The sequence below is a fragment of the Hoplias malabaricus genome, chromosome 3, assembly GCF_029633855.1.
Source record: "Hoplias malabaricus isolate fHopMal1 chromosome 3, fHopMal1.hap1, whole genome shotgun sequence".
Lineage (NCBI taxonomy): Eukaryota > Metazoa > Chordata > Actinopteri > Characiformes > Erythrinidae > Hoplias > Hoplias malabaricus.
This window is the reverse complement of record NC_089802.1, coordinates 65,271,612-65,283,752: the sequence shown is the minus strand read 5'-3', so window position 1 is coordinate 65,283,752 and position 12,141 is coordinate 65,271,612. Positions and strand designations below refer to the sequence as shown.

Below are 12,141 nucleotides of genomic sequence, written 5' to 3'. Positions count from 1 at the left end.
AACGCAGCTTCTCTGTCCCAGACCACGCACACCTCTCTCTCTACATACTGTACCATATTATTACAATCATTTAGTGTAACTTAGTGGTAGTCTAGCCATTCTAACCACAGCAACCACATCTGGCAAAAGTTAGCAGCCACTAATCATGGGTCACTGCACAGTAACTCTCAAAACCTGATTATAAACCTTTAGTCAATAAAACTTAACACTTACTGCTCCAAGTTGTGTCCTCGTGTCTGTTTCAGCTCACTCTATGTAAATTCAGTCCATTATTATCTCTCTCTCTCTCTCTCAAGTACCAATTTCTAGAGCTCTGTTTCTCCTATATTTATGTAGTACTATTGTTATTACATGATCTTTACTTAGAAAAAACTTTGAACATTTGGTACATAAATGTAATATCCCCAGATCCTATTTCTTCAAATGTTTACAATTGTAGAGTTATATTTATGGTAAATATGAAATTACGAATGTAATATAATTTCTTGTATTTTAATTAATTTAATTGATCTGAGAAACATGACATGTGCGTGGGTTTTTGAGTTCCAGATTGTTTGTGTAATGTGAAAAATGTTTAATGTAAAGACATGACCAAAAAAAGTACATTTTTAGGGCTCCTGAGTGGTGTAATATTCTAAGTGTTGGCCCTATCATGATGAGACCACAAGTTGAATCCCCGGTGATACCTCTGCCATATGAGAGCAGGAGTCCAGAATGTATTTTCTCCTTCATCTCTCCACTCACATTGCTAGCTAGCATGAGCGTCTCTCAACTGATGTGACAGATGTGCAGTAAACTGTCCTTGAGTGTATTAAACTGTTCAGTAGTGTTGCATTATTGGCATTCCAAAAAGAACTGCCGACCTTTAATTATAGTATATTTTAAAATGTTTAAAATCTACAAAATAAACTGATTGGATTTTTTTGTGTGTGTAGGTTGGAGGAGGTTCCGCCTGTCCTCTCCCTACTTCCTGAAAATATTCTGCAGGTTTTGCGGGTGCAGCTGCTACAGTGTGTGCAGAAGGCTTCAGTCGGGCTGGAGCAGGATCAACAGCATCTTGCCCTCCTGCTGCTCAAATTCCTCATTATCATCTGCAGGTATATACACAAGCAGAGAAGCAAATTGGAGCAGAATCAGTAACATTTGCTGAACATTTAGACTTAATCCACAAATGCAGTTTCTACAATTTACAAAGAAATTTAAAATTTCAGACAGTGATTTTACAAATATATGAAATGAATATTTAAACAAATGTATTTATTTTCACATAAAATAACAATATATATAAAACCCAAACACATGTATTTATGAATTTAACTATATTTGTAGGAATTGCAGACCATCAGACACAGATTGGGATGTGAAAAATATTTGTGACGTGATTCATTTGTGGATTAACATTTATGCATTTGTAAAGTATTTTGAGACTAATCTCTCTCCGTACACACCTCTCAGCACTGAGAAGTTTGAAATACAGTTTGAACGGAGACTGTATGTTAAGTGGTTCGGGCTGTATTAATCGCAGAAATCTGGAGAAGAAGAATAATAAGAAAATATAAGAAGGAGAGGAATAACACTATAGTGCTTTTCAAGCACTATAATAATAAAATATAAGATGAGGAATAACAATAAGCACTAACATGATTCGCAGTGGCAGATTTCAAATGTCTCCCTACACACTATCGAGGGCACAATATTCATTCATTCATTCATTCATTATCTGTAACCGCTTATCCAGTTCAGGGTCGCGGTGGGTCCAGACCCTACCTGGAATTATTGGGCGCAAGGCAGGAATACACCCTGGAGGGGGCACCAGTCCTTCACAGGGCAACACAGACACACACACACACACAGGTGTTTTATGTCAGAATACAAACCCGTTTGTATGCAGTTATATGTTTTGTGTTGAATTAGTGCACTACCTGGTTGTAGTAATCTTACAAAAGGGTAAGTAGCTTAGGGGTACTTGGTTATATTTCTGTGATATCTACATGACAACTAATGGTTTGACATGAACAGTAAATCAATGTAATCATTCAAGGTTTTGTTGCCCACAGCTGTCTATCATCTCATTGCCACTCCCTTTAAAATATCACTAAATACTCTAAGGCATTCATTTTTATTAAACTGATGGAAATATAAACACAAGGGGAGCACAGTGGCAGAACACACTGGCAAAATAAAATAACGGATGTGTAATTTTAAATAAAAGATTTACTTTCTGCTCCATTCACTTACATGGGAATAGGTGGTGTTAAAAGTTGTATTTAAAAACTGTACCACTCACCAGAGGGCATAAGAGACGTTTTGGCTTTTCAACCTTTGTCCTCTAATCCATCTTTTTATACCGCCTATGCTTGAGACTAAGAAGCTATTTTAATTCATGATTTTTTATTTTTTTTTAAACATTTGAAGCTTTTTATCATTAATGTTCATATGTTATGACCTCTTGACCTGTGCAGATGAATAGGAGCAGGGGTGGTTTGTTCCTTAGGATGATGGGGCGACGCACCACCAAAAAGGAAAGGAAGGGAAATTTATTTCCCATTCATTCTACTACTGTAAAAACCCATGGCTCTGTATTATCCACGCTGTGTCAGATGCTTTGTCCCGCCTCTAAGAATCACAGTCCAAACAATGTTAGGTTTTGTTCTGTACAGTCTCTCTTTTTTTGCCCCAGACCCCTCTCATAAACTCTCATTATAAGGCTTTTTTTTCCAAGCTGCAGAGCCTTCAGTACATTCTCAATGAGTTCCAGGAGGGCTCGTTCCAAAATACTTTTGTTATATACAAGGTGAGGTGTGTTCCAAATGGCCCACTATTCTATTCCCTACATTGCTCACTATGTAGTGAACTATATATTGAATATGGCACTGATTAATTTTGGATACATCCCCTATATGGATACCCAGAGCAGCCAGAGACATGTAGAGAGAGCAACTAGCAATCTGGTCGTTACGACTTCTGTAAACTTCACAATACCCTTTATTCTGGAACACCTGCACCCAAAATAAACAAATAAAAAAATAAATCTGCAGACGGAAAAATATATATAATTTTATATGAGTAGTGATGAAGCTGATCTTTTACTTCAAAATATTTTTGAGGGCGACTTATTTTTTTTTTATGACCACAGTTGATTATTGATTTGCTGTAGAGGCAAGTAACTTTATTTAAGAAGACTTTTACAATGAACTTCTGGATAAAGCTCTCCATAAATACTGTAAAGTATGTAGATAAAGAGAAAGCTTTATGAATCTACTGGTTGCTGGTGGTAATTCTACATGAGGTGACCACAGAAACAAATAATTTGTTAGATGACACTGTCAAGTTAGATTCCTGATTAATTTGTACAGCGCAATGTGCCAATTTGTAGATAGCTAACTCTTAATTTGTCCAGTGAACAAGTCACCTTAGCAGTTATCACAATAATTGACCCCCTGAGAGATTTGGTAGGAGCTGCCACTGAATAGGAGATCAAACCAAATACTATATATCAATACAACAATAATTAATCATGTAGCGACATCTGACAGTGTAAGAAATTAATTCACCATTTATTTATTCAGCCACAAGATGGAGCTAAAGCATTAAATAATATTCCATGCACTGCTAAACATTTAAAGCAATACAGGTTTGAAATGCATTTAAGAATTAAAATTAGAATTAGATTAGAATCATTTTATTGGCCACTGTGCTTGCACACAGGATTTGGTTCTCTGCATTTAACCCAATCCATGCAGTGGGGATTAGGTGTTTGCTCTGGGGATCTAACTGGCAACTTTCTGGTTACAAGCGCAGTTCTTCACACCAGGCCACGTTTGTTATGTCATATCCATAAATAAAAGCTAAAATATGAACCAATTTGAGTAAAATATGAAGGAGCTGCAAATTTTTAAGTAAAACATACAGTAAGCTGGAGGGGTCCATTTGCATTTGGCAGCCATATTGTTTTAAAATTTCAAAATCTTTTTGATAATCGTTTAGGGTCAAACTCCTGTAAACGTTTTGACATAAAGCTCAAGAGGATTGGTGAAAATCTTTGTATATGATCCAGCAATATATATGCACCCTCCAAATCACCAATATTGTCTTATTAGTGTTTTTGCTAATACATCTTTGTGTTTCTAAGCTAGTCTGTAATGTATTGATTTATATAATGCAGCTTATATCTGAGCACATGGGGGTGGCAATTTATGATGAATTTACAATTATTAGTTTTTAATATCAATGAACAAAATAAGAGGTTTGGTGAGTTTTTCACTGAGATTTGGTGTCCTGCTATGTTTGTTAATGGTTAACAATGTGGCACAAACAGCCCCACCCAGCTTATTTTTCACCAGCCACCACTAACCCCTCTAGAAAACCCAATGATCTGTTCCTATGATATAGCTATGTATGACCAAGGACACCAAGGAATGGACAACGGCATAAGTTTGCCAACTGGAAGCCTAGTTGTACACATCAGAATGTACATTTTTGAAAGGTTCAAATTTACCAGGATGACCTGAGTTAAATGTAGAATGGGCCCGTGTTATTTATCTCTCTCTGAACTCCTCTTAGAAATGTAATTTCTGTGGAGGGCACTGTTTAATTGAGGGCATAACTAGTCTTTGGTAAATTAGTCTCATCTGTCAGCTCAACTGTATTATGGTCATATGGTCTGTGATGAAAGAGTTTAAAGGTAACTAGAAGTGGGAGCGCAAGGAACTCTCAGCCCTTTACAGAAATTACCGGCCAGACTCTGTCACACATCTATTGTCAAAGAACCAGCAACTCAGACTGTTCCTAGTGAACCTTACTGACCAGTCACCAGGTGCAGGGTATTATGGCTGAGTGCGTGCCCGCTGCTGGCACCTGGTGGCTGGAGTTGTGTTGGCGCCCAATGCCAACCCTTACAGGACCCCCCCTCTGAGGGGCAGATCCCGACATCCCAGTTAACTATTCACTGCTAGCAGTTCTCTGTCACCCACATCATTACGTTCCGCAGGAGTGAAACAGTGAGAGAAGAAGGCACAGAGGTGCAGCTTCTGGTTGGGACCAGAGCTCTGCGATAGTACTGCCCCTATTCCAACCTCAGATGCATCCACTTCTAACACAAACGGGAGAGCTTCCTGTGGTAGCTGGAGAATCAGAGATGTTGTCAAGCATCACTTGAGCTCATAGAAAGCCTCCTGGGCCTCTGTGGTCCAATGAAACCGACCCCATCTTTTACACGTTAGGGTGGTCAAAGGCCAGGCCACAGGGCTGAAATTCCTGACAAGCCTGCGAAAGAAGCTTGAAAAACCCAGGAAGCATTGGACCAAGCGAAGCAATGTCAGCCTGGGCCAGTTCAACACAGCCTAAACAGGGTCCATCTCCAAGCAGTTATGAACACACAAATCCTAAGAAGGAGACTGACTGGGTGAGGAACTGGGATTGAACAGCTTTATGAAAAGATGGTTCTCCAACAGCAACTGGAGAACTCGGTCTGACATGTGCAACGTGCTCATCTACCATTTGACTATATATTAAAATGACGTCCAGATAGACAAAAGCAGCGGTCAATGGCAAAACCTCATTGATGAGTCTTTAAAAGACAGCTGGGGCATTCATGAGCCCAATGGGCATCACTAAGTATACATAGTGGCCCAACAGGGTGATAAAATCTGTCTTCAATTCGTCACTCTCTCTTATGCGAACCACGTTATAGGCACTGCACCACTTTGGTGAATACTGAGGCCTGCTGCAGTGCCTCAAACGCTGAAGCCATAAGGGGTAGTGATCCATGCCGTGATCTTATTGAGGCCCCTGTAGTCTATACAGGTATGGAGGCCACCATCCTTCTTCTCTACAAAGAAGAAGCCATCTCCTACCGTGGAGGTTGATGGGCTTATAAACTCTTGTGCCTGGGAGTATTTCAATGGCCATATCAAATGAGCAGTGGGGTGGCAGGCTATCTTTTTACTGAAGACCTTAGGTTTGGGACTGACATTTTGGACCCCAAGCCAGAATGGATCGAGAGAGACAATCTAAGTTGGGGTTGTGGCATTGCAGATATGGAAAGCCCAAACACCAACTGCAAGATGCGTGCAGTGATCAAATATAGGGTGATCTTCCCTGTATGATGCACGATCTGCAGGGTTATTGTTCAGGTTTGGTGGGAGATAACCTTCGCAATGAGGGACCACCCATCAATAGCTGAAACGGGTAGTGGTTCATCCAGCTGGACCAGGGGCATCATGAGATCCTTGGCTAGGACAGCATCAGCTTCAGCGTCCACAAAAGCCCCAAGGTGTCTCTCCTTTCAGCTCCTCAGTCAGCCCCTGTTGAATGCGAACAGCAGAGCAGCTGTGTTCCACTCGCTTTCAGCTGCCAGCGTGCTAAACTCAATAACATAATAGGCTACTGAATGCGTTCCTTGGCATTAGGCACAAAAGACAAGTGCCTACTTCCCCGCCCTCTGCTGGGTCATTGAATGTTTGGCATTGTTGTCCATCACTTTCCCAAAAGAATTTGTGGGCTCACGCATTAATGTTAACATACTGACATTAGTCATTCCCCTTTGCGAGCTGGAACACAAGAGCAAGTGTTGATAGGCACAAACACTTTAGACACGCTTTACACTGACTTTCAAAAATCCAGTGCAAACCTTCAGCCTGTTCCCTATGGTTATCGAGCACTTCTCAAAATCCAGGAGATGCGCTAGAAAACACTCAGTAATTTCAGTCTTGGTTGCGCAAGCTACAAAGCTAAACATCCAACTGTAGTGGAAGCAGGGCAGACAGCAGTTTTGGAAGCCTCAGTGTACATTCCTAATGCTACCGCTGAGAAGTGTGCAGTTATTGAACAGCCATCAGACTCTTCCTTACTCAGTGGTTTGCTTGTGTAAACTGGTCTTGTCAACTTTCCAGCAAAGCAGCCCTGTAAACTGCCAGTCGTTATAAAAAATGAGACAGATCATGATATGGTTATCCCTTCAGGCCGTGTGCTAGCCGACATTAATGCTGTAACTCGAATCCTTCATAAAGAGCCAATAGAAAAAATGTCTAACCACTCAGATCAGCCAAAAGACACTACTCAATCTAAAAGGGTTAATTTTGATTTTGGAAGTAACCTGTCAGCTGAGTGGAAAAATTGTGTCACAAAACTGCTCAATTCAATGCCTGAAGAGTTTTCACAGCATGAACTGGATTTTGGACACACAAACAAAATACAGCATCACATAAAGCTCAGTGAGATGAGACCCCGTTCAAGTCCAGACCCCGACCAATACACCCCCATGATGTGGAGGCTGTAAGAACTACTCGATGCAGGAATGATACAGGAATCTGAGTCCTTGTTCGCATCTCCAATTGTATTTGTCTGAAAGAAATGTGGGTTAGTTCGGTTATGCATCGATTACAGGAGGCTAAACCTCCAGACCATAAAAGATGCATACGCACTCCCCAATCTGGAGGAAGCATTCTCAGCCCTGGCCGGATCAAAATGGTTCTCGGCCTTGGATCTCAAGTTGGGATACTACCAAATCGAAATGTCAGAGACAAACAGAAAATGGCCTTTGTGTGTCCCTTGGGGTCCTGGGAGTTTAACAGGATGCCCCAAGGGTTCACCAATGCACCCTCCACATTTCAAAGACTCATAGAGCGGTGTATGGGTCCGATGAATCTTAAGAAAGTCCTCGTCTTCGTTGACGACCTCATTATTTTTTTGTCATGCCTTGAAGAACATAAGCAGCACCTGAAAAGAGTCCTGTTGAGGTTAAAAGAGTTTGGGTTGAAATTAGCACCCAAAAAATGTAAATTTTTCCAAAACTCTGTCAAATATCTCAGCCATACAGTGTCGGAGCGTGGTGTTGAAACAGATACTGACAAAACCAAAGCTCTAACAACCTGGCCCATTCCTACCACCCTTAAGGAGCTATGGTCATTTTTGGGTTTTGTTGGGTACTACCGGCGATTTGTCCAGGGCTACTCCAACATTGTGAGGCCATTGAATGAACTAACCGCTGAGTATCCATCATTGAAAAAGGGGAAGACAAAGCCCCCAAGCAACAGAGCTCTGTGTACCACAACCCAAAAGAGCCATTTGGCCAGAGATGGACTCAGAAGTGCCAAGAAGCATTTGAATAGATCATCTGCAAACCTACCTCAGCCCCAGTGTTGGGTTTTGCAGACCCCAAACTCCCATATACCCTCCACAACGATGCTAGTACAATTGGCCTCGGTGAAGCTCTGTACCAGCTTCAGGATGGGCAGTTGAGGGCCATAGCATTCGCCACCAGAGGACTTTCAAAACGTGAAATGAGATATCCAGCCCACAAGTTATAATTCTTGGCCCTTAAGTGGGCTGTCACTGAAAAGTTCTTAGATTACCTGTATGGTACGCATTTTACTGTAGTGACTGACAGTAATCCACTAACCTACATTCTAACATCTGCAAAATTAGATGCGACAAGTTACCGTTGGCTATCAGCTCTGTCCACTTTTTTATTCCAACTCCAATACCGGGGTAATAAGCAAAATGTTGATGCGGATGCATTGTCTCGTTGGTCTCATGGCAGTCTAGGCGATGACTTCATTTCACAGAAAGAAACTGAAAGAATATGACAGTTTGCTCTTACCCACCTTAGCAGTGAGGAGACTGAAACAGTCCCTAGAGAAGTCATACAGGCCATCTGTGACAGGCACACAGTTAGAACTGTAGATCTGGGTCCAGAGTCACACACCTGTCCAAGTTTCGCTTTAGTTGAGTCTCTAGCATTACATGCTACTGCTGTCCCTGATGGATTTTAGGAGGAATACTCAGGTGGTTTTCCTCTTGTTCTGCCTATGACAGAGGACGAACTCATACAGAAGCAGAGGTTAGACCCTGCTCTTGATGCTGTAATCACTCAGTTAGAAACTGGTCAGACCCCACCTCCCAGTCTTAGAGCAGAACTACCTGAGTTACCCCGGCTACTGCGTGAACTCAGTCGTTTTGAACTACAAAATGGTGTTCTCTATCGCAGACGACAAAATGGTCCAGACATCTCCTTTCAGCTAGTGTTACCCAAGGAGCTGAGACCAGTGGTTTTCCAGCACCTCCACAATAACATGGGGCACCTAGGACCATCGATCTGGTCTGGACCAGGTTTTATTTGCCAAAGATGCAGGTCTCAGTTGAGCAAATGATCAGTATGTGTGAACGTGTGAGGCAGCCCCTCTTGTGAACATTCAGGCAAGTAGGCTCCTCGAGTTAGTCTGCATGGATTATCTATCTATTGAGCGAGATCAGTCCAACACAAAAGATGTATTAGTAATCACTGATCACTTCACAAAGTTCGCAGTGGCCATCCATACACCCAACCAACGTGCCCGTACTGTTGCAAAAACCCTCCGGGAGAACTTTATTGTTCATTATGGAGTTCATTAAGTGACCAAGGCCCAGATTTTGAATCAAGGACAATAAGTGAACTTTACGGGATTACTGGCATGAAAAAGATACGTACAACACCGTATCATCCCAGGGCCAATCCGGTTCAAAGGTTCAATAGGACACTCCGCCAAATGCTTGGTACCTTGTGTGATAATGAAAAGTTGCATTGGAAAGAGCATGTAAAACCTCTAGTACATGCATATAATTGTACCAAGGATGACGTGAAAGGCTATTCGCAGTATGAACTGATGTTTGGAAGACAACCAAGGCTCCCCATTGATCTAGTGTTTGGCTTGCCTGCCAATGTTCAGAAGAAGTCTCACTCACAATACGTCAGCGACCCGAAACATAGGTTGGAGGAAAGTTTTAAAATCGCAACCTCAAACGCACAAAAGAACGCTGAGCGTAATAAGACATGCTTTGACAAACAAGTGGTTGACTCAACACTCGAAGTGGGGGACAGAGTCCTTGTGCATAATGTCAGACTAAGAGCAAAACACAAGTTGGCAAACAAATGGGAGAATGATGTTTATGTGGTTCGGAAGAAAGCAGGTGAACTTCCGGTCTATACAGTCAAACTAGAAGGGAAGGAGAGACCAGTCCAAACGCTAAACCGAGACTTGCTTCTGCCTTGTAATTTCATACCCACCACATATCCAACAGAAAGGAGCTCCCAAAAGCCGCAGGCTAAGCGAAAGACAAGGCAAACAGTTGTTGAGGACTATGAGAGTGACTATGAATCAGAGTCAGAGTACTTACCTACCTGGACACCCGTGTCCTTTTCCCTTCTGACAAAACACCTGAAGCGTTGCAAACCCTTGTTTTGCCTACCGAACATGTCAACTCAATCGAACAATTCCCTAACACCGGACAAGACAATCCTACTGAACATGACAATTCCACCGAATGTGGATAATTTAACCGACAGAGGCAAGCGAATGGAGAAGATCAAGGAGCGTGAGAACCTACCTGATGGTGCAACCTTACCTGAGCCTGGTTCTCTGGAGAATGATCTTCAAATTGATGATCTTGTGGAGGAAAACCAGTCAACTAATGAACATATTCTGCTGAATGGAAATGTGACATTGTCAGAGTGTCTCAATGAACAAGAAACCGTTATGACTGAGCAGCCTAGTTCGTCTGGATTACAACTTAGCTCTCGGACTCAAGACGTCCCTCGTCGATCTCAAAGGTCACATCAGAGACCAGAAAGGTTGCAATATCCAACATTAGGTAACCCCTTATTTCATATTGTTAATGCAGTATTTAAGAACCTAAGTGAAGCTATTACCAACTTTATGCAACAGCTTAACCTATGTGTAACCCACAGTTAACTATCGTTGTATCTAAAAATCCTTTTTGATCTTGTAAAACATAAAAAAGAGTTGTTGGTTAATAGTTGTGTTTTGTTTATGGTGAATTATTGTCATGGTCGGCAATTAAAGGTTTAACCCCCTTTCTGAGAAAATAGACATCGCTCTTATCCAATGGGTTGCTGCCAAACGGCGCATTGTTCCGCCCACTGCTTTTGCCTCTGAGTGCGGGCCTTGCTCTCTCTCTTCCGGCTGCATTTTCAGCATTGAGCGCGCTTATTGAACAGAGGAGACAGAGATTTGCTGAAAAAAGAAAGTCGGATTAGGGCGGCGCCATTTTTTGCTGCTGCGCTGTCCTCTTGTGAGATCAGTGAGCCAAATGTCTATGTCTCTGCCTATGGTTAATTTGCAGTTTCATGAGTTTAGTGTGAGTAAAATGTTCCTAAGGGCGATTAAAGAAATGGTTTATGTTGTGAATTTTATTAAGAATGTGAGTGAAATGGTGAATATTTAAACTTTTAAGGGAAGACTGAAGAAGCGTTAAAGTCACTAATTCATTTTCGATTATAAACATGGTTAATGTTACAGAAAGTGCTAACAAATTGTGAAATGTGATTCATTGAAAACTCCTTGTGATTTATGACACTGTCTTTGACAGGTCAGGTTTATTTTTGCTTGGTTTTATTTTAATTGCGTCGCTTGATGCGATTTGGATCATTCCATGATGTGATGGCGAGCCAATCCCACAGACGAGCCGGTTCACCTTTTTCCCGTGCTGTCCTGCACAGTGCGGTAGACCAGCTGCAACAAGGACCTCTGCTACACCATTCTGCACCTGCTGTCCCTTTCCCCCCACACACATACACAGACATTCCCTTGGACTTTTGGATGCTTTTCTGGGAATTTTAAGGGCTTATGCGAACTTTACACATTCCACACAGCAGGAAGTGGACCTGGTATGGACAGGTTGGAGCCATAACTCCAAAATAAGGTTTTGTTGCAACAATTGGTGAGATCAATGCAATTTGAGATTTATTTTGAAATTAAAGTGGTTTTATTTTGAACTGAAGCCTATTGTAAATTAGAATGGTGCACCCAAATAAGTTGAAAGTAGTAATAACTTATTGTGAAACAGGATTGTGATTGATCAGAACTATTGGTACCAACAAGAGAACTTTTATAAAAAAAAAATATTTTATTTTATTTGCTCCAATTATTTTGTTTTTAATTAATTAATTAATTATTTTGTCTAAATATACAAGCCAGGCATGTTCAAAGCTTTTGTCTGAGTCTCGTTCTTTTCCTACCTCCCGCATGAGCCGAACCTTCTGGCCCAAACCAAACCAATTTCATTTTAGTAAAGTGAAATCCTTTAAGTAACTTGAGTGCTACATATGCTTCCAGCGGTATCTAAGGGTCATTCAGTGCATGC

General features: G+C 41.4%; 1 protein-coding gene across 1 annotated transcript in view; it reads left to right on the top strand.

Moving 5' to 3' along the window:
* nbeal1 (neurobeachin-like 1) overlaps positions 1 to 12,141 on the top strand; it is a 203,981-nt gene that overhangs the window by 33,456 nt on the left and 158,384 nt on the right. The window contains exon 4 of the mRNA XM_066665227.1: positions 936 to 1,097. Within this exon, the coding sequence (XP_066521324.1) occupies positions 936 to 1,097 (162 nt within the window). The remainder of the gene's footprint in view (positions 1 to 935; positions 1,098 to 12,141) is intronic.